General features: G+C 47.1%; 1 protein-coding gene across 1 annotated transcript in view; it reads left to right on the forward strand.

The window, feature by feature from the left end:
* The window catches only part of ADAM12 (ADAM metallopeptidase domain 12), a 237,284-nt gene that overhangs the window by 140,614 nt on the left and 73,307 nt on the right, over nt 1-23,363 (forward strand). The window contains exons 4-5 of the mRNA XM_045569081.1: nt 3,435-3,511; nt 17,294-17,480. Of these exons, the coding sequence (XP_045425037.1) occupies nt 3,435-3,511; nt 17,294-17,480 (264 nt within the window). The remainder of the gene's footprint in view (nt 1-3,434; nt 3,512-17,293; nt 17,481-23,363) is intronic.

The raw sequence follows: 23,363 nt of genomic DNA on the forward strand, positions 1-23,363 counted from the left end.
CCCCGATGGCCCAGCTGGATGCCTAAGGTGGCTGGCTGGGTGGCCTGTCCCCCCCTGCTCCCCAGGCATCCTTTGCTAAGCCACATGCTTGTTGTAGAGGGCAGCTTCACCAGGGGAAGAACAGGGTGCTGTGAGTGCTGCGCTCCTGCACCTAAATCTTCCAGCCCAGCAGAACCAGCCCTGTCCCTGAGCTGCCCCTCCCCTCCCAGGGTCCCTGCCTTTACATGTTGCTTTCCCTCTGTGGGCCACTCCCTCTCCTGCCTTGGCCCCTGGACACCTAGCCATCCCACTCTTCGGTGTCATATGGGGGATCCAAAAAAGAGCCTACATGCAGTGAGCTATGATGACGCCACTGCACTCTAGCCCAGGTGATAGAGCAAGACCCTGTCTCAAAAAACGAATAAAAAAAAGAGTGAAAAAGGAAAAGCCTACAGTACTTTCATTTTTTTGCAATTGATATGATCAATAACATAGAAAATCTAAGATATGCTACAAACTATAGAACTGATAAGACGACCCAGCAACAGTGTCTGATGCAAGGTCAACTTACAAAACCAGAAGCTTTCCTTTACATTAAAAATAGCCATGTATATGACATAATAGGAAAAAAGATCCTATTCATATCAACAAATCTATGCAATACCTATACATAAGCTCAACATACATTTTCCAATAGCCACATGGGGGAAAAAATTCTAAAACTAGACTGAAGGACATAAAATTGACATTATTAAAAGGAAACACCTACCACATGCATGAATAGGAATATTATTGTGAAGAGAGAAGTTCTTCCCAAATTGACCTGTGCCTTCTGTGTACTAACAAGCTCTGAAATCTCAACAGACTATCATGGAGCTTTGAATTCAATTCTAAAATTCATCTGAAAGAGAAAATAGGCAGTAATAGCCTGGAAACTTTTGGGAAAAGAACAGTACCCAAAAGAGAACTTGCTCTTGATAAGGTTGCCAAGACAACTAAATGAGGGAAAGAACAGTTGTTTCGACAAATGATTCTGGAGCAACTGGATGTCCATGTGCAGAAGAATGAAGTTGGACTTCTAGTTTAAGCTATATATAAAATTCAAAATGGATCAAAGATCTAAATGTAAGCGCTAAATTTATAAAACTCTTAAAAGAAAACATAGGTGTAAGACCTCATGTCTTGGTTAGGATTAGGTAATAGTTTCTTGATATGCCACCTAAAGTATAAGCAACCAAAGGAAAAAAAATAGGTATAGTAGACCTCGTCAAAAGTAAAAAACTTTGTGCTTCAAAAGACCCCGTCAAGAAAGTGAAAAGACAACCCACAAGATGGGAGAAAATAATTGCAAATCATATATCTGAGGGCCTTGTATCCAGAATATGTAAAGAACTTTTCCAACTCAACAATAAAAAGACAGTAACCCAATAAAAAAATAGACAAAGGATTTGAATAGATATTTCTTCAAAGATGTACAAATGGACAATGAGCACATGGGAAGATGCTCGACGTCATTAGTCATTAAGAAAATTTAAGTCAAAACTACATCGAAATACCACCCCACATCCACCAGGGTGGCCATAATCGGAGGATAAACAATAGCAAGTATTGATGAAAATGTGAAGTTGGAGCCCTCATATATTGCTCATGGAGATGTAAAGTGGTCCAGCTGCTATGGAAACCAGTTAAACAGAGTTGCTGTATGATCCAGTAATTTTGCTTGTATATATACGCCCATATATCACTTGTACTATATATGCAAGAGAACTGAAAACATATGTCCACACAAAACTTACACACCAATGTTCACAGCAGCAGGACTCCTAATCGTCAAGAAGTAGAAACAACTCCATATATTCGTTAACTGACCAATGGATAAGCAAAAAGGGTCTTATCCACGCAATGGAAGGTGATTTAACCATAAAAAGGGATGAAATTCTCGTGCATGCTACAATGTTAATGAACTTGGAAACATGATGACGAGTGAAAGAAGTCACAAAAGGCACGTTTTATGGTTTTATTAGTATGAGATGAACAGAACAGGCAAATCTGTGGACACAAAAAGTAGATGCGTGGCTGCCAGAGACTGGGGGTGGGGGAATGGGTAGTGAATCCTAATGAATGTGGAGTTTCTTTTTGGGGTGATAGAAATGTTTGTTTGGAATCATAGAGGTGATTTATAAAAATCTAAACAAAATATCTCACAAGCAATGTTAAAAGACGTTTCCCACATAACAGGTAAAGTATTACTATCCTGGATATATAAAGAAATTCTAAAACAAATAAGAAAAAGCCAAACAATAAACATCCCTCCCATCACCATACTTTTGTTGACTTTCAGATGATCCCAGAATTTTGTCCTCTACTTTGCGACAAAGAGATCATCTTAGCCCTTTTCTCCTGGTGTTACCTTCTTTCCTACATCCCTCGGTTCCATATGGTCCTTCTGCTCAGCACAGTCGGGCTGGTCTTCCTCGGGCAGAGCAGCTGGATGCCAAGCCCTGCCTGGGAAAGTGAGTTCCCACAGTCACGAGTGAAGGAGCCGTGCACTCTGGTGGGCACGGTGGGGACAGCCTGCACCCTGAGCGTCCACTTCTCTTTCCCCCTAGAAGATGCAGCCCTTTCCCTGTGGGGACCTCGCACACAGCTGGCATTCAGGGGACCCGAGTGAGGAGCACTGGGCATGTACAGCCTTTTCTTGCCAGTCGACCACCTAACTGAGGCTGCAGCGGAACCTTTGTTCAACAGTGAAATTAACCTTGATTCTGGGCAGATACCTGTCCCCGCTAAGGGAGGTCTGTGCCGTGGTTTCTTTTTGTAAGCAGTGACATAGGAAAGACTGGAATACTGAGGCCTGTCACATAGGAATTTGTCTTAGACTGAGAAGACCTTCCTATTTTTCTTTCCCGCTGAGATAGACTTTCAGCTCTCAGCGGGGTAATTCAGTGAGGTCCCCTCTCTCTTTCTTCACCCCCCCCCCACCCCCGTCTGCTTTCCTGTTTTCATAAGCCGTCCATTTGGGCCTCATTTTATTACATCTCACAGTGTGGTTAACTACCCCCTGCAGCGCCTCGTCTCATTACAAAAGACAATTTACATGAGGGTGCAATGGTGATGTCAGTGTGATTTGTTCTGCTGCCTGAGTTTGTGAAACGTCCTACATCAGTGTCAGAGTCAGAGAGTTGCAGTGTCAGAGAGACACGAGTGGAACTGGGGTGCATTTTAAAGCCCAGCTGGTAATCTCTAAGTAAATCAGAGATTCCTGCCACGGATCCTGGCTGGGTCATGTTGGGCTTTGCATTAAATATTGAGACTGCTAGTGCAGTATTTTGTGACAAAGGAAATTCTATAGCTAAAAACACATGGCGGGGATTGGAGGCAGGTGATTTTTTGTAAGTGAGCGAAAGATGTTATTACTGATCTGGCTTTCTTTCCTCCTCCCCTCTCCCCTTTAGGGTCATTGTTACTACCACGGACACGTGCAAGGACATTCTGATTCCGCGGTCAGCCTCAGCACTTGTGCTGGTCTCAGGTAAGCGGCCGTGGCCGTGACGGTTCCAGTCTTGAGCGCAGCTACTGCAGACGAGCGCTGTCTTCCCTGTTGACCGTGAAGCACCGAGAGTGTGTGACGCGGCACAGCCACACCTGCACCTGGGTGAGGAGGCCCTGGCTCGACCACTTGTAAGAGCGCGGCCATGCAGGGTGCCAGCTTCTCGTTCATGGCCCCACTGTCAATGCCATTGTCAGGCCCGGCGAACTGGCTGAGTTTTGGCACCCAGGCATTTTGTGAAGTATCTTTCATGTTTGTGGCTCTGATGTTTAATAATTCCCAGTGTTAAAAGATAAGACATCAGGTGTTAATGTTTAAGCTCCTGGCTTAACAAAAATTTAGAAGAGGCTTCTCTTGTTAGTAAACACAGTAAAGGAACTAATTTAACAGTGACCACGGCGAGTTGGATGCAGGCGTGGGTTAGTAGGGGTTTCGCTACCGTGCTGTGGGCACAGCGCAAGGAGCAGTTTGCGTTGCTGGACAGACCAATGCTGGGCTGTACTCACAGCTCGCCCTTCCGAGTCATGGCTATTAGTCGTCAGGTGGCTTTTCTGTGCCCCCCAGGAAAACCATTTTGTCTGACAAATTCCAGCTGTTTCAGCCTTTTTGCTGGATTTATTTATTGAGTTTGTGAACTAACTGCTTGTATCCTCCATGTCCTAGGTGGCTTTGTCACCCGGCACCAGAGTGTGGTTCTGTGGGAGGGAAGACCTAGAAGATTGTACTAGCTTGGGTTACAGAGCAGGGTCATGTTCCGTGCGTGGGCAGTAACTGTGGCATCTTTGTGAGTTGTGCATGGGATCGTGGAGAATGAAAATACACATGCAGTGTGCGCGCACATACACACACACCCCACACACCTGCCAGTTTGTTCTTCAAAGTAGCTGCCTTAATTTCCACTTCAGCTGGCAGAGAATGGGAGTCCCGTTCCCTCGTTTCTTCCCCAGTACATGATATATCTGATTTATGGTGAAGTATTTGCCATCAGGCTCCAACAATATATATACAAGGCTGTTCCTCTTTCCCCTACATGCCTCTCCAGTCCGACTCAGGTAAAAATGCAAAAAAGTATTTTTGGTATCCCATTCTTATAACACTGTTGAACTTTAAAATGTCTGCTAATCTGGGAAGTGAAGGAGGTGTCTTGTTTGAATGTTTTTCTCCAGTTACTCATTCAGTAAGCTTTCCTTGAGCACTTCCTCAGTGCCAGTACTGTCCTAGGGTCTGGGGACACGACACTGAGCAACAGATGTTTCCCCTAGAGCACATCTCAGTGGGGGGGACAGGTGATGAGCAGAGGGTAAGACACGTGATGTCGCGGGGCGGGGGGGGGGCGAGTAGAACTGGAGAGGAGGACAGGAGAGGCAGTCGGTGGTCAGGGAGGCTCTGAAGGAGGTGAGGTGAGGCCTGCAGACGTCTACAGGAAGCGCATTCGGCAGAGGGAACGGCATGTGCAAAGCCCCTGAAGCAGGAAAATGCCTGGAGCATTCACAGAGCAGCAAGGTGGCCAGTGCCGCTACAGTGGAGAGGGCGGGGGCGGTGGAAGGAGGTGAGGGCAGAGGGGAGGTGGAAAGGCAGGCTCAGGAACGGTCTTCTTGGAGGTGATCAGATGTTCTTCAGTCCCTCTGCTATTATAAGCGCTAGGGGAGCTTTGACCGAGGTGACGTGGTCTGACTTAACACTCCTACAGGGTCATTTAGCTGCCAGGCTGGAAATAGACTGGGAGGGGATGTGCACAGGAGGAGGGACCCAGCCAGGCGCCTTCTCGGGGCCTGGACAAAGGTGGCATCTGTGGACACTCGAGAGTCTAGAAACATGTCAGAGGGGAGGCTGGCAGCTCGAGCTTTTGCTGGTGGTCTGCGTCTCAGACTCACTTCCCTGAGGCAGCGTGGGGCACAAACACATGACAGGACCGAGTTCCTGCTCCCTGAAGTAATTGCTGAGGAAGACGTGGGGACATCCGCTGCCGGGTAGGGTCTCCAGGGCACATACAGGCCCCACACACGTGGTGGGTGCTCAGGAGAAGCTGGAGGAAGAGAGGGAGTTTGGAAGTGACAGTCTGGAGCAAAGAGGGCAGCAGGTGAGCATCGGGGAGCTGAGGTCAGGAGGAGATTTAAACGATGAAGCAGTATCTTGAGCGGCTGCAGGGGGGTGTTGCCAGTGGGCTCAGCCAGGTCTCCCCTGGAGGAGGAAGGTGAGAGGACTGTTGAGGGAAGAGGTTTGGGTGGGAGGATCTGAGGATGGACCGTGAGTCCCAAGAGCACAGTAGGAAGGGCGAGAGACAAAGCGGGTATGGCGGGGGCAGTTAGAGGATCAGAGAGTTGCAGGGCGGAGGGCTCAGTGTTCACGGAAAAGCAGTGCTCCGAAAGGGGACAGATGAGCAGGGTGGGGGGGGTGGGATGGGCTCAGACATGGTAGCGTCCAAAGTGAAGGTAAGTGACCAATTCAACATGAGTATTCCAGGCCCCCTGGATAGATGTTCTCACCCCGGAGCCTGACAGCAGGGGGGCAGTGAACTAGCCATGGGACAGTGGATCCTGCACCTCTCTGAGCCCATTTCCTTGGTATAAAATGGAGATAAAGTCTCCAGCTGAGAGGATGGTTTTGGAAATAAATGCAGCGACCTATGGGAAAGCCCAGCCCTGGGCCCACCATGGTGAGCAGCCAATCGAAAACCATCAGCCTCTTGAGATGGTCTTGCCTTCTGTGGTTCTGGGGCTGGACCAGTCGGGAGGTGTGTTCGTGCTGCACTCCTGGGTTAATGCCGTGGAAACGCTGCTGCTCCTGAGGGAACCAAAGCAGAGACACAGGCCTTGGAGGTAAGGACCACACACCTGGGAAGGGAAAACCCATACTTCACTGTTGTGCTTATCTGGGGCCTGGAAGATGGACCTCTTTGTTTAAAGGCCATGTATTGAAGGCTGGGTATGTTCTGCTTTCGATTTAATATTAAGGTCAATGTGTGCAAAGAAAAGAAAAGCTAATTCAAACTAGCTTAAAGAAAAACAAAATAACAGGGATGTTGACTTATGCTACTGAAAAGTCCAGGGATGGCTTCAGGCATGGATGGATCCAGGGTGCTAATGATCAGAGTCCATTTTCTTTCTGCCTCTAGCCTTGACTTTCCTCTCTGTTAGTTTCATCCTCAGGCACTGTCTTAGCTTGGGCTGCCATAACAAAATATCATAGCCTGGTTGGCTTAAGCAATAGAAATTTATTTCTCACAGTTGTAGACACTGGGGAAAGCCAAGACCAAGGTACTAACAAGACAGATTTCCTTCTGAGGCCTCCTCTCTTCCCTTATTATCTTGCTTTGCACTCGCATGGCCTCTCTGTGTGCACATGGAGAGAAGCAGCTCTGGTGATCCTGATAAGGGCACTAATCCCATCATGGGGGCTCCACCCTCGTGACCTAGTCAGAACCTAATCAGCTTCCAGAGGCCTCATCCCCTAACACCATCATGTTGGCAGTTAGGGATTCAACATGTGAATTTAGGGGGTACGTAAACATTTAGTTGATTATAGGCACAGTTTTGTCCTGGGTGTTGTTTTGGTAACAAAGAGGGGGTGCCCAGCAGCATGAGGCTTCCCTCCTCTGAGAGCAAGAACAATAATGAGGGCTTCTCAAGCTCGGCCGAGGTCCCCTAAGCACATCTCAGTGACTCTGACTGAGTCACTGGCCTGTCCCTGAAGCAATCACGGTGGCCAGTGGGGAGTGCAGTGCTCTGGTTCACCAAGCCACGAGCCTGCACCCTGCGCCAGGCCGAGGGAAAACTGCGCTCACGGCCCAGAGCCAGGGAGCAGGGAAGGGGTGAATGGTCCAAAGAACAGCGTGAGCTTTTGCCAGAAAAAGGATAGATACAAGCCAGGGATGCTCGGAAACAGACAGGCCTTCTCCACCAGTGGTTATGAAGATGTTCTAAGTCATCAAAACTGAGACTGGCTATAAATGGAGACATCCAGGATGGGTTGGATAATTTCCAGGTGATTTTTATAGGGATGCCAAATTCTTGATGGGTAGAGAGAAAGGGGGCATCTACAAGATGTTCTCCTAGTAGCTCCTTTTTACATCAAATAAAACAATTTATAGACCAGCAACATTAACTCATTAGAGGAACAGCTGGGTGGAATATCCCAGAGTAATATTCAAATAAGACACATCTGCCTGCAGTGCGTGGCCGTATCGCTCGGTCACCACACTCCCACTTTCCTCCCCGGCCTGCCCTGCTGTCACCCTGTGCCGGGCCTGCTGCCTTAGACCCGCAGTCCCCCACAAAGGCACAAGTAGCCATCAGGGTCCCCGGTTCCTTCTGCACCGTGCGTCAGTCTTGCTGGCCAGACTCTGCAGTGTCTGAGTCTCAGCATCCTGTCTGCAGCACCTGCACAAGTTCCCTCCCCAGCACCTGGCACAGACCCATCCTTTGGCAAAGAGGAGCGCTGTGAAATCCTGTGGCCAGCATTTCAGGAAAAGCCAGAGGAGTAAGCGCTGCACCGTCTGGTGTCGACCACCAGGAGGGAGTGGGAACGGCGTCAGGGAACACTGTGTGGGTCCAGAGAACTCCTCACTATGGTGCTCCTGAGAATTCTGACTTCCCAGATCTTTGTGCTGTTGTTACAAAAGCAGCAGACCATGCATCAACAGAGAAATTCCGGAGTTATGCGGTCAACTTTATGATCTTGCAAAATCAGACCAGAGTGGGGAAAAGCAGTATTGGATCAACTGCTCACTTACAGAAGAATCCATTGAGACTGGAAAAAAAGGGAAAAAAATGAGACTATAGTAGCACCAGCCTGGCCAATGTTAAGAAAGAAAATAAGAATTAAAAATTATGTTAAATACGGTGCGCTCCAGAACACATTGAGATCTGGGAGCGTGGAGGGAAGCTGGAGTATCCTAGGAGACACCTTAATTAGAGCCCAGTGGATTCTAGTTTTGCAGAGAAAATGCAGAGACACAGCATCCTGCCTTGCCTCAAAAAGGCTGGATCGAAAATGGGCAGGCCAGGAAACCCGTCCAGGTTAGAGAAGAGAGGAGGAGGAACCGAATACATTGCCTTCGTGATCTGAAGCTTGAAGGGAAAAATGTAAGGGGAGAAAAAAAACATAAAGGTCCCGTAGAAATGGGGCTCAGAGAGGAAACAGCTCTTGAACGGAGGGAATGAAGTGCAAATGGAAAATAGGTCATAAAAATGAGCTCAGCCGTGGAGTTTATTCTTACTTTGAAATGACTCCAAGTCAAATGCAAAGTTCAAGCCATGCACTGATTCTGTCCCGTATCGTGTGTCCCCCACGATGCTCAAGCCCCCGTTAGTATAGTTTCAGTGCCGTGCTCACACGTTCCTCTCCCTCCTACGGCCTGCTCTTGCGGCTCGGTGCCTACCTCTCATCCCTGCCCAGGACTGAGCCCATGGCGTCGCTGTGAGCACCAGATACTCCCCGCATTGCAGGGCACAGATGTCAGACTGTCACATGGATGGGGAGAGAATCCAGCTCTCAGCCCAGACGAAGTTACCTGCTGTACTTTGTCAGGGGACAGATGTCCAGCCCCTGGAGCATCAGAACAGCCATGTGCCCGTCTTCTGACTCTATTCATAAATGTCACGACATTCCCTTCCCCCCACCTCCCCAGCTAGGGCGTGAGCTCCTTGGGGATGAGGTTCTTCACTCTCTGGTTCTCTTGCTCCACCCTCCGCGCCCACTACTCTGACGTGAGGAGCCTTGGGGGCTTGTGCTGTTGGAGTGAGCCGGAGTTTTCCCGTCACCTGCAGGTGTGGTGGTTAAAATTAGGCTTAATTTCTTAGGGAACCACCTGTGCTTTAACAGACTTGAGGGAAGCTTTCACTTACTAGATGAGGAAACAGTATCCAGGGTCGTAGACGAGAGGTTGGTTGTGATCATGGTGATTTCCACTCTAAATGGGGTTGATCACACCTGAGCACAAGGTGTGCACGCCCTCACATGCACACGCACTCACATGAGTGCACACTCCGTGGGGTGGTGGTGATTGGCTTCGGTCATGCTTTATTCCTCCTCATCACAATCTCTGCTTCACGAGGGCAGGAGCGGGTGTGATTGTCACCGTCCGGCATAGCCACTGACTAGGGCTGAGGATTCTCAGGGGCTTGGTCTTGATGCTGCAGCTCGAAGCTCCCCATGTGTGCGTCCCAACCCGGCACTGCTGGGCCGTAATGCTCACCTCGAGGTTGCCACGCTCGTGAGCCCTCTGCCCCTCCCCACGTTCACCGGCTCACTCCCCTTCCCCGTCCCAGCTGCAGAGGGAGAGGCCTCTCCTGCATTCACACTGGGCTTTTTCCTGTCCTCATGGAATGCTCACAGAAGCCACCAGCACATATTATGCTCCTCAGTTTACAGGTGAGAAACAGAGACTGAAAGTGACTTCCCCACAGACCCTCAGCAATAACGGGCAAAACTCCATCTTATACCAGGTCTGGCTGGTGCTGGCTCTGTATTTGCTCCACTAACCCTCTTTCATAATTTGGATCCAACCACCTTTTTCAGCCCCACTGTCTTCTTCCCTGCGGGAGCCACTGAAGTCCCACCACGCTGTTTTCTAGCTGTTTCCAGAGCATGCCCCACACTGTGCCTTGTTGACTTTATCCCTCTGCCTAGGACACACCTCTCCCCCCACCTCCCTTTGGCTTTGGAAGGTCCACTCCCATCAAGGCCCAAATCAAATGACGCCTCCTCCATGAAGCCTGCCCTGGCCTCCCAACCTCCTCCCGCCCGGCTCCACCACATACTATGATGTATTTTGTTCATACACTGCAGCTCCTGTAGCGTCATAGGTGCTTCGTGAACATTCGTTTGCATCTCTGTCTTAAAAGCACCCAACCTGCCTTGCCTCATTCACAGTCGATCGTGTACCTTGTTCTCGTGTACCTCTGTGCACTGTGAGAGGCCTCAGGGTGGAGAAATGTCTGATACATTCCTTGTAGCCCCTAGCTACAAGCTGGAGTTCCCAACACTGGGCCTCAGATGTGAGAGATAGGACGAAATGCTTTTTAAAATTCAAATAAATACTAAGATGGGAGGCTATTTAGTACCTGAAGGAGGACACAAGTTATTGTCAATAATTGTCAAAGTTTTGCATTGATTTTAGTTATGTAACATAAAGTTTACTGCACCAAATTCTATGTAGTGAAAATATAGCACAAAATGCAGTAATACTCCTGCCCCCAGACTATTTAAAGTTGGTCATCAATTTATTTTTCAAAGCATAGAACTGACCAGCATTATGGCCGCGGCACCTCACGTCTTGACTCCGTGTTTTGTGCCCAAGTGGCCCATGGCCAAGTGGTCTAACTCCCCAGACAGTCAGGCATGCGAAGGTGGTCTTGCCTTCACCTTCCTGTCTGCTAGACCAGGAGTTCCCAGGGGGCAGGGCCCAGGGCCCCCAACACTGCTGTGTCCTAGAACCTGGCATGTTGCAGACGCTCAGTAAATAGTGGGGGAATAAATGTGCTCCACCCAAACAGTCAAGTGGTCAATAATCCTTAATCCTGGCCAGTCCACCTTTTTAAAAAATCTTTAAGTTAGAGTAGGTCATATTAAATTGGTATAGAATGTGGGGGCAAAGCCAGTTTGACCTTAACCTTTGTACTTGTGCCCGTGTGCTCCCTGGGCTTCTGGCTGGCCCATCTCCCTCTCCTCCGACCCTCGGGCCCCGATCTCTAGCCAGGCTCCTGCACCGCTTTCCTCCTCCCTCCTGCTCCCTCCACGGAGATATCTGGACATCCCAGGTAGATGAACACCTGTGGGGCCATGGCGGGGTCAGGAGCCCATCTCGGCCGTCTGCGGGAATATTGTTTAACAAGCGTGTAAGTGAATGAGAGGCCACAGGGAGTCGTCGTGGCTTTGCCAGGTGGCATCCACCTTGAAGGACGCCCAAGGTCAAGCCTTTCACTCTCCCCAGGCCCCGCTCTCATGTTTTGATCCAGTACTCCTCTGGGAAGTCCCCAGGCTGGCTCCCGCCTAACCTCTTGTCCATTACGGGTCCTCGCTGTCTCACCCCGTCAGCGCTGTGCCGGCCGCCGGCCTGGCTCCCGACTGCCTGGGCACCTGGCAGTCAGGGGTCAGCTGTGCCCTCCTTATCATGAGTGCTGGGTGACAGCAGAGGAGGCTGAGGGCAAGTGACCAGGTCCGACTGGGAAACCCTGGCTCTGCCGCTGACCTGCTGTGGCTGCGTTAGTTTCCTAGGACTGCCACCGCGAACTGCCACAAACTGGGTGGCTTAAAACAACGAAAATTGTTCTCTCGCTGTTCCGGAGGCCAGAAGTCTAAGATCAAGGTGTCGGCGGGGCTGGTTCCTTCTGCAGGCTCTGGGGGTGCATCCCCTCCACACCTGTCCCCCGCGCCTCTCCCTGCCTTCCATCGGCTCCTGGCAATCCCGGCATCCCTCGGCTTGTCCACGTCTCGCTCCGGTTTTTGCATCCGTCCCCACGTGACCACCTTCCTGTGTCTCTGTGTGCCGCCTCTTCTGGCTCTTACAAGGTCACCCTAATCCAGGGCGATCTCATCTTGAGACCCTTAATTACATCCGCAAAGACCCTTTTTCTAAGTAAGGTCACATTCATGGGTCCGGGGATTAGGGTTTAAACATATCTTTCGTGGGGAGATTATTCAGTCCCCTGAAGTGACCTTGGGGTCTCGACATTGGTTTCCTCATTAGTCAAATGGGCTCATGTTATCTACTTTACAGGATTGCTGTAAATATTAGGGAAAATAATACATCTGACAGCCTGGTTCGTGATGTGGAGTTGCTTTTGGGGTGATGAAAATGTTCTGGAATTGGACAGTAGTGATGTTTGCATAACTCAACGAACATACTAAAAAACATTAAATTGCATGCTTTACAAGGGTGAGCTTAACAGTATGTGAATTATTTCTCAATAAAGATGTTTAAAAAAGGAGCCTGACTCAGGGCTGTCTCTTCATAAATCCTAGCTGCTGTTATTATTGATGTGCCAGCGGTAACTACTCTTAAAATGTTTTATAACAGTTTAATCTTTTACCTCTTTTGTCGTGTTTCCCCGCCGTGGTTACGAGTTCCCTTTGAAGCGGGAACCAAGGGCAGGATGTTTGTGCGTGTCGAGCCCACGCCTCGCACGTAGTAGGGGGATGATGAATGTTTGTTCTGATTGTACCTGAGTAGTTCACACGGAGATTACTTGTTGAGAGTAAGCTCTGCAGTGCTCATGTGTTAACTCATATTGCTACCGTGACTGTTTATCAAACATACATGAGGTAGGATATTACTTTTACCCATGAGCTCCTCTAAAAAAAAAAAAAAAAAAAAGACTCAAATTTCATGCTAACTGCATTTCCAACTTATGATTGACAGCATGATATTAAGACCAAAAGTCTTTTTCCAGGAAATTCAATTAGCAATTGAACCCTGAACTAGCTGGGATAATTCGTATTTTCTAATCATTATCTTATCACAGGTAGTCGAAAGCCATGTGCCGCTGTCCTGCTCGCCTGAGCGCAGCAGGGAAAGTCAGAATAAGAACGACATTAAGCTGCGTTATTGCCTGATGCACCGTTGCTTTCAGAGATTAAAAACTGAATTTTCAGAAAGATAAAAATGTATCTTGAAGAAATATATAGGACTCCTGAGTTTTCTTTTTTTTTTTTTTTTTTTTTTGAGACGGAGTCTCGCTGTGTTGCCCGGGCTAGAGTGAGTGCCGTGGCGTCAGCCTAGCTCACAGCAACCTCAGACTCCTGGGCTTAAGCGATCCTACTGCCTCAGCCTCCCGGGTAGCTGGGACTACAGGCATGTGCCACCATGCCTGGCTAATTTTTTCTATATATGTATTTTTAGTTGGCCAGATGATTTCTTTCTATTTTTAGTAGAGACGGGGTCTCGCTCTTGCTCAGGCTGGTCTCGAACTCCTGACCTCGAGCGATCCACCCGCCTCGGCCTCCCAGAGTGCTAGGATTACAGGCGTGAGCCACCACGCCCGGCCCTGAGTTTTCATTTTGAGAGCTAACAAAGTCAACTTAAAATTTTAATAGATTGTTCTGTTTCCGTTCCAGGAAAAACAACAGGACTTTAGATTTTAAAGGAAAGCTGCTGGTTTTCAAGGCAGTAGTTGGGTTTCTTGGGCCCCTTGCTTTTCTAATTCTGCTCCCGTCATGCTCCTCCCTGCCCTGGGCCGCTCATCCCTGTTCTGGGAAACTTGCCCCTCTCAAAACAGTGCAGAGGGACGCAGGTGAGCGCAGAGGTTAAGAAGCCCAAGGCTTGGACACACAGGTCAGGACTGGGTCCCCAGCTCTGCCACCTGCGCACCATGGCCAGAGCAGCGGTCGTGTGAGCATCCGTGGGGCAGCAAAGGTTATGAGTGCAGCCCAGAGCCTGGGTCCTAGGAGGAGCACCATGGGATGGCACTTACCACCCCCAACACCCCTTTCCTACCCCAGAACTTGGCTCATGATGGCTGGTCCAGTGGCTCCACACCCTCCTCCTGTTCCTCTGGAAAAGGAACTCATAGTCTTTATCTTCCCAAACATCAGAGACTCTTCTGCTCTTTCTCCCCTATTCTCCCAAGGGGAACAGAACCCCATATTCAGAGTCTGCTGCCTTTAACTTCCATGCTCTGAGATCTTCCAATTCCCAAGTTTGCAACTAAATATCTGTGACATTCAACTTAAAACAAATTACATCCACTTATCTAACTCGGGGCCAGTAACTTTACATCTCAGAAACCCTGAATGCTTGAATTTTTGTGTCCGCTGTTGTTTCCAGCAATCTTTAGGGCTAAATGATTAATTATACCTAAGACAGTCCAAAGCAATTATTTAATTAAGCTGTATTATAGGCTGCCAGTCGTTTGGAGCAAAGCAAAGGCCTTTACCCTGGTTTCTCAACATCTGGCCTTTGGATGACTTGAAAGATAAAAGGAGATATGAGAACATTTTTATGACTAAGTAACAATTTCTAGAAATTTTCCACTAAGTAGAAAAACATTTTTAGCAATTTGCTCCTCATGATTAGAATGTGGTGACATGTCTTACTGTAAATGTTCAGATTATTTAGATTCAATGCAAAACAGACAATGTTGCAATACACAATGACATGGTGCTATTTTCTTTTTTAGGGTAGGAAAGTCAGTTGTGTTCATGTCTACTTTCCCTTTGCCTATTTTTGAAAGTTCTCTTTCTTAAGTTAGGCTTTTAAAATCAACTTTAATAAAAATTCCCCATTACCCACTCTAAAGTTAGAAATAGGGTTTATTTTGTGAAGCTCATCTTAAAGAGACACAAACCACCCCACGGAGTTGATGACAACAGTAATGCTTGAATGATCTGCTTGGAGACACCCACAGACACTAGTTGGGGGGAAGACACCAGCCACATATAATGACTTTTAATCAACCTGGCCTTTGGATGACTTAAAATGTAAAAGGAGATAAGAGAATATTCTCATAATGAAGTAACAATTTCTAGAAACTTTGGATTTGAAAATATTTTAAAAATTCTTCTGTTGCTCCAAACCACATTGGGCTCCCCCATTGCTAAAGAGTTAAGTGTTATTGACTTCTGATCATGCACAGCTTGGCTCCCAAACGGTCCCACGTGGTCCTGTGTGTCTCGGGGCTGTCTCATCTATTGGGGTACGAGCATCCAGGCATGTTTCTCCCGCTGCCCATAGCACCTCATAAAACAGGATTGGTGGTGCCAACCCGTTGAATAATAATGAATTGATCAGTGTGTGTTTGCTCACCAGTTGTGTTCAAAATAGATACTTGACTAATTCAAGCCTCCTCCTTTCCTAGCATTTGAGTATTGAAATGCTGTCATTCTGTTAAGGTTTGAGTGGCGACATACCTATCAATGGACTACCAGTGAGCATAGGCTGAGTGAGTGAACAAGCAGAGGAGCAATAATAAATGACACAGGAACACTTGTACAGTCCATTCTTTGGAAAGAAGCTCAGATTGTCTGAGGAAACTGCTAGAGTCTACAGCTTTATTAGCTATTTCTTAAGGAGTTAAGTCATACTCAAAGCCTTGGGTTGATGCCATATAAATTATGTATTAGAACTAATGTCCTAAACGTGTAGCCCACAGACCTTATCCTCAGTCCTGAATCTGCTAAAATAATCTGCAAAGCTTTGTGGTTATGTATACGTGTGAAATATCCTGGGGAGAAACTTAAGGAAGTTCTTGTCTCAGAAAAGGTTAATTCCCATTGTGTTAGAGGTGTCCGTTTGCAGTCAGATGAATGTTGCATGAATACTTTGTGTGTTTCTAAGGTGGAGAGATGTGGGCCACCTTGCTAAATAAGGTAAGGTGCTAGACATATGGGAACTCTAAGAGCTGCCAGTCTGCTGTTACCCAAATTGCCATTTCTCCACAAAATAAAAAAAAAAACCTTATTTCGGCACCAGAAAGCACCTTTTAAATTAAAGTACTTGACTGTCTCACCTTGGCAAAGAGAGAAATGAAAACCAACATGCAGGCCAAGGTTCCCCATCACTTGAGGGAAGATGACACCCCTAGTCTAGCATTGTTCACGTCCAGGGAGCAGGGCACAGCCTCAACTCTGAGCTCCGAAAGGTCAGATGTGTCATGGTCCTTGGCTAAGTGCCACCTTCTGTCTCTGCAGGTTACAGTCTTTAGCAAACTTGTTCATTTGTTAAAAGAATCTATACTTTTATTCTCTAAACTGGAGGTGGGTTCAGAGGGTTCGTTCTTAGTTACTGTCATTCCCGGAAGTGTATTTCTCTTATCAATGCTGTATTCATATCAGGGAGCCACGGATGACTAGTATCCCTGCGGGCAGATGTGCTAACAAAGCATAGGACTTTCCTGAGATTGTCATTCTTTGCCATAACATGTTGACAGAAGCCCAAGCCATGGATCTGCCTTTATTAATAATAAAGAGAACTACGACTATTCAGGCACGGACGTGGGACCTCCATGGAGCTAAAAGTTTTATAAGCTGACATAACAACCCTGAGAAGTAGGTACTGTTATCCCCATTTTACAGGTGAAGAAACTGAGGCTCAAAGAGATTAAGGAGCCCAGTCAAGCTCACACAGCTAGCAGGTGGCAGACTGGAACTCAAACCTGCCGAGCTCCAGAGGCAGCTGCCCAGCTTTGGGGCTGAGACTCCTCCCAGGATGTTTCTCTGCTCTGGCCGGAGCTGCCCACTGGATCAGAGGCCAGGCCTCACCTCCAAGGAGCAGTGCTAGTGCTCTGTGTACTTTCATTGGTTCCTTTATTCACACATCTCCCATTAATAAGTAAAATACAAAATATATAAATTTGTACTCATCCTTATGTCAGACTCCATCAAATAATTAGGAAAATATGGCTGATCAGCATAAATAATTTAGATGTAAATTAGTTGTCCTTAAAAAAAAATTCCCTCTGAAATGTGTCTGCTAATTCAGATATAGTTATTTTCTGAGCAGATGAAACATCTTTTCCCTCAACTCTTCTTCCCAGCAATATATCTTTGAGACATAAAAAAAAAAAAAAACACATAAAGGCAAAACGCAGTCTATTCTTTACCATAAAACATTTTAAATGAAATTCTCAGACTTGGGTTTCAAAAGATTTGCAAAATTAATGAATGCAAACATATGGCACAGAAATGTCCTTTCTGATTAAAACCTGAGAATAGAAATAAATTGGTATTTCTCCTTTCATTCTCTTTCTCATTAAGTACTGTGTCTTAGCCATAAGCAAGAACCTATCCTTAAACATTACGTTCTTTTTCTCTCTTCTTTTTCAACAGGGGACTTATTATGTTTGAAAATGAAACCTACGTCTTAGAACCATTGGAAAATGCAACCCAGAGATACAAACTCTTCCCAGCAAAGAACCTAAACAGCACGTGGGGATTGTGTGGATCTCGTCATAACACATCAGGCCTCGCTGCGGATAACACATTCTCGCCACCCTCTCACATGTGGGCAAGAAGGGTAAGAGGGACATCCAGTGTCATGTTTCTGGGAAGCTAGGGGCTCAAGCTATGGATGCCCAAGGCTGGGACGTCTGGAGAAACTTTGCCACCAAGGGGTGGTGTCTGGGGGATGGAGGTGCCCAGTGTATCCACAGGCATGTGACGTCGTGTGGAAGAGCGTGACCACTACTGATCTCCATCATCATGTTGCAAATGTCAGCCTCAGACTCATTCAGATATTCTGGGTAGAGTCACATAGTCAGGGTCAGAGGATGACAAATCGCCATTCACGAGATCTTCCACGAGACCCTACCATGGGCCTAGCCCCAGGGTCGGGCCCCCACTATGGCAGGCAAGACAAGAATGGACCCCGCCCCACTCTCCAGCAGCTCTCCTCCTGCTGGAAGAGAAAGACCATACGGAGGTTTCTTCATTAGCAAGTCTGGGTTCTCATGATACTTTGCAGGAAGTGCTCAGTCTGTGCCCACGTGCTTGTGCAGAGGTGAATTGCATCATTGCCCGCGTGGTGTTGCTTTAGAGTTTTGCTGACTCCCTAGTCCAAGCTGCAAATGCCTGTCCTAGCTCCCTGTTGGTACTGTCCAAGCAATCTGTCTTTTCTGGCCACCAGCCCCTGGGTCTGCTCGTAAAAGGTCTTCCTTTCTGCTGCAGCACTAGAGAGAGTAGTTGCCTAACAGAGTCTGCTCTGCAAACCTACTTCCCTTGAAGCCTCCGCCCCAAACAGCTGCCCGTCCCTTTTCCGTTGGGCACTGTGTGAGCAACACAGGCCACAGTGGCTCTCCATTACCAAGGACTAACGGTGATCCTTCCCCACGTTTGGCTGGAGTCCCTGAATTTAAATAAGCACAACCAGATAGGAAATTATCAACAATTTCCTGATTTTTTCATCTCTGGATTTCCTCTTCCTCTGTTGACAAGAAATCAAGAAAATTCATAGATATGATGTCACTTACGATTATATTTAACTGTCTGAGGACACGTTCTTCAAGGTTCCTCTGAACACATTTTGTCTTTCCTAAGTTTAATTTTGGTAGACCATTGTTTAGCACTCAACATTTCATAAATATTGTTCCTGGTTCATTCTGTTAACCATTTTTCTGAATTCAAACAGTAAGAGTTACCCTCAATGATTTCTTCTCATTCTTAAAATTCCCCTCATACCTGTGGATAGGTGTCTGTTCCCCTAAACTACTCTTGGTTAAACCATTTCAGGACTTTGAACTCCGATTTTAGATTCATTCATTTTGGTGCAGGCGTCCTGCTTGTGTGACCCTCACGAGCTTGTCTGTGGCAGGTGCTGGCAACCCCGTTTCCTTTTCCTGCCCCATCGCAGGAGGGGGAAGACCTCGCCCATCAGGTGCTGTGGCTTGGCGGGGGGGGGGGGGGGGGGGGCTGTAGCCTAATCCCAGGGAACAGAGCTTGACGATTACCCCCCATCCCAGCCCCACCAGCTCAGGAGGGTTTCATCCTGCTGCGGCGTTTCTCCCCCGCCCATCTCAGAGTGACAGATTTAAGAGCTTCAGTCACATAGACCAGCCTCTGTGGTCCCATGCATGTTTGTTTTACTCTTCAAACACTTTTGCCTTTGATTCCATGGATAAGACGTGATTAAGCTACAGCTTTACAGTTATAAACAAGTAGAACATTTGCACATTGTCTTCTAGGCTCTTTGCTTTGAGTACCTTGTTGAATGCATGGTATCCACATTATAAGATTTACAGTTTGACAGTCTAAATGACACTCAAACATGTTTGCCGTTTTATTTAGCAGTATGAACGTGGTCTGTCCTTGCCAGCCATATTTTAACTCCTTTAGCTTGCAGCTCTCTAGAGCTACGATTGTAACTCCCAGTCATTTTGACTTGAGAAATGGGGAGAACCCGGCAGTGCTGTTTTGTTAATAATGCATATTGAAGTGCAAGTGAACCTTTAAATTGAAAAGGGAAGGTGTTAATGCCAGGTTGACTCAGTGCTCAACATTCCTCTCTAGAAGTAGTTGTGATTGTTTTTATGGAAGAGAAAAGCATCCTGGACTTAAAGTGCATGTATATAATGAAAACGGTGCAAAAAATAATTTTCAAATAAGTGGAATGCTTGGGAATTGGAGTTATATGGGAGATTGTTTTGGTTAGCACCTATGGTAAATATGAAAGGGACATTACCTGCCTCACTTACGCTGCCTTTATTTTATGCTTTAAAAAATCAATGTAACTGCGGCTAACTAATCTTGTTTATGCAGTGCACCAACTGCGTCTGCTTCTTCCCAGCATTTTTCTGCCCCCACTAAATGTTAACTATTGCAAAGATTGGTTTGCAGACTGTGATTTTTCTGCAGATGTTTGCATTTTTCTTCACAGAGCATCGGGAATAAATCTGTACTTGGGGTCTACGCCGGCTATAATATAAACCTGCACTATTGTTTGTCATTTTTACAGGGCTCTACATTAGATTTTAGTGAGAGCTCGAGTCGCCCCTGGAAGGGCACAGAGAGACAGGGAGTGTCACAGTCAGTTCTGTCTTCTTCGGATTTTGAAATCCCTCTGCTCACCTACATCGGATTCCCCTCTCTGTGGGCTTTGCATTCAAGAATGCAAACTAATTTTCACATCAGCCTGAGCAAGCTGTGAGGAGGGCAAAGGCAGTCAGTCTGGGGACAATCACATAACACATCCCAAAGGCAAATGCAAATTACTTTTGAATTGTCCCTTCTTTAGGGATTATCTGTGCCATTGTTCCCCTCCACTAGTATGGATAATTATGAGTCAGATATAAAAGTTGCTGCCTTCTCTGGAAAGAAATGTTTGCTTGAGCTACTGTGTACATATAGGTAAGCGCCTTGGACAGATACTGTTGTGTCTCCTCAAATGCAGCCATTCTGAAATGACCTGGTGCTGTTGCTCTTGTGTTTCTAGGGAGCCTAACAGACTTGTTTCATAGAACCCATAGAAGTGGTGGTAGTATTAGTAGTAATAGTAACATTATATGTGGAACCTAACAATAGTTGAATGTCAGGAACAGGCCGGAACCATTTGAAACCTCATTAATTATGGCAGGCATGTTGAATTCCTCTCCAGCATGACGATCTTATGTACCTCCTCTGAGGGACCGCATCCTGTTCTCTTACTGCCTTCGTTGTTCCCAAAGCTTGACGGTGCAGAGGAAGCAGCACCACTTGCTTGGCCCTGGGCTTTGAATATCTATTTGTGTAGCTGAGGTTCTAAATTTCCCGGGGTGGATTCCTACCGGGTGTCAAATTCATTAAAACTCTGCATAAATGAATAACAGCCCTTACTTGTGCCACTTGGGTTTTTGGACTCAATTTCAGTACTTCCCATTTGTCCCTAATTAACATTCAGCTAATCAGATTCAGCCCATTCTCCTAACGTATTGTTTCTTTTGCTTAATTCTGCCAACCTACACGCTAGCCAGGCCTCAGAGGCTGTGGCCCAGGCAGATAAAATCAGCGAAGAATCACTGACAGGGATGGTGGAGACAACCTTTGCCAAGCAGGATCAAGCTCAACTTACAAATATCCACGAAGTGACCTTAGAGTCAAGGCCTGGAGCCCCCCCCTTGAAGCGATAACAATTGTTACTTGCTCGCAGGAAGATGAACCAAACTTCAGGTTCGTTTAAGGTGCTGATCTCGCCAGCTATGGAAACACTGGCCCTGGTTCCATGGTTATTGTTCTGTTGCCTTCTGGGTACATCACAGCCCACTCGGGTGTGTTTGCCACCGTCCATCACGAGTATCTGCAGCCATGGCCAGCTCTCACCTGCACGGCTCCATGGCTGCACGGCCTCCTCACTGCTCTCAGCTTCCGACATCACCCCCTTGGAATCCATCCTCTCAGCACCCAAAGTGACTTCTTTAAAATCTGACATTCAGGGACTCTCATGCTCTTAGACACTTAGGCTTCCATTCGGCCTCCTTGCCATGCCCCCCCAGCACCCTGTCCCCACCTTCGGCCTCTTCTCGTCCACTCTCCCCCCTCACCAGTGGACTCCACCCGTACTGCCCGTTGCTCCAGCACGCCAAGCTCTCCCCAGCCTCAGGCTTCTGCAGCTGCTATTCCATCTGCCTGGAACACTGTTCCTGCAACATCTTCCACACATACCTGTGTCGGGGCCGAGGGAACTTCTCCTTCGCCCTCAGAGGATTCCCTGAAGAATCAGCTTGAGAAAGGCAGATTTTAATTGGTGAAAATGCATAGAAATTTAACATGTACACACAGGAGCCTTCAGAATGAAGACCCAAGCCGTCAGTGGGGTGCCGAAGCTTACATACTGCCTTGAGGGTGTAGAAAGAATGGGGGCTTGGATCCTGGCAATACAGATGACGGGAGTGGGGAGAAGGGGAATTCTGTTGAGGGACAATAAATGCTTACTGGGGACAAATCAGTGGGCTCGAAGAACAAAAGCTCATTTTGAAGCAAAGTCTGTTGGGCCCCAGAGCGGACGATGGTTTGTTCCAGAAGTCTGTCTAGGTTTGTTAACAGACTTGAGTCTTCCTTCCTGCGATGTGAGTTCAGTTTTTGAAAACTCAGAAGGGAGCAGAGGTAATTGTTTTCTTCTTTGGTAGATCTGGACTTTAGGCACATAAGGAATTCAGAGGATCCCCCTTTTTCAGTTCAGCATGTACAAAGCGCTGTATTTTGGGGTATCAGATTCTGAGCCCCAACACCTGCTCTTCATCCTTCAGGTCTCAGTGAACTTGGCCTCTCCTCCAGCTTCATCCTGATTGCTGAACCTGTTCATTTCCTTTGTTGTACTTTGTCTTATTTTTGTTAATCCTGTGTTGTCTTCCCTTCCCCCAACCCCCCCCCAGGAGGCAGGAACCTTGGGTTCCTTGTCCATCCTGTACCCCAGCCCCCAACACGGTGTCTAGCACACCCAGTGCTCCCAGTAGGTATTATGGGATGAATTAAGACTTTACAAATGTTCTGACCCATATGAAGAAGGGGTTGCAGTGAGTATTTATCGTAGCCCTAATCTCAGCTTGCTTTTCTAACTTAAGTTCCCAGTGCCAGAGCTCTCATTGTAGGCTGTTTGGAGAATATCTTTCCCTGGGAACTTGGCTGTGATGGCTTTGAGAGGCCCAGGAACTGGTTCCCTCTTGAGCAAGACTCACAGAGTGCCTCTGTCTCCACCTTGGAACGGAGGCTCTTGGGCCACCCCCAGAGGCTCATGTTCCTGTTTGGGGAAGGGCCTTTGTTCATGACTCAAAAAATGAAAATTCAATCAAGCAGCCAGTTTCAAATGTTGCTCTCTCTATCACAAATTTAAAATAGGATTTTTTTTTTTTTTTTAAAAAACTGGGCAGCCCAGATAGGTGGAAATCATGTGGAGGTAATTTAAGCCTCTCTGTATGTGCAACTAGTGGGGGAGAGAACCTCGGAGGCTGAGGGCCGGCCACTCCCCCACCGTGTTTTATTATCATGCGGTTAAGCTTCTCTCTGAGCTTGCAATTCTCTGAATTCATGAGAAAATGTGGACTTCTCTGAAAACTGCAGAGACAGGGAAATTGTGTTCATGTGTTTGTTTTCATTATCTGGAATTGTGTATTTTCTAAATGATGAGCCAAAGCCAGTTGGAAATAGCCCCTGGTCGTTTATTCCACCCCTCCCAGGCTGCGAAGTGTAAACGTCTAAACATCCAGAGTCCTTTCCATGAGTTTTTTCAATAGGGGATTAATTTGTTTTTTCATTTCTAAAGCTATATTTTCTTCTTTGTAATTAGCTGAATTTATTAATGGCTAATCAGGGAACTGTGGGCAAAAGAGAAATTTCTGCTTCTTTCATACCTGAGTAAGGAAAAGGGGCAAGATCTTGATACTTGGAGAAGGTGTCTCATTTCGTGTGCACCAATGGGTCCCCGGGGAGCTCT

The sequence above is a fragment of the Lemur catta genome, chromosome 14 (genome assembly GCF_020740605.2).
Source record: "Lemur catta isolate mLemCat1 chromosome 14, mLemCat1.pri, whole genome shotgun sequence".
NCBI classification, from domain to species: Eukaryota; Metazoa; Chordata; class Mammalia; order Primates; family Lemuridae; genus Lemur; species Lemur catta.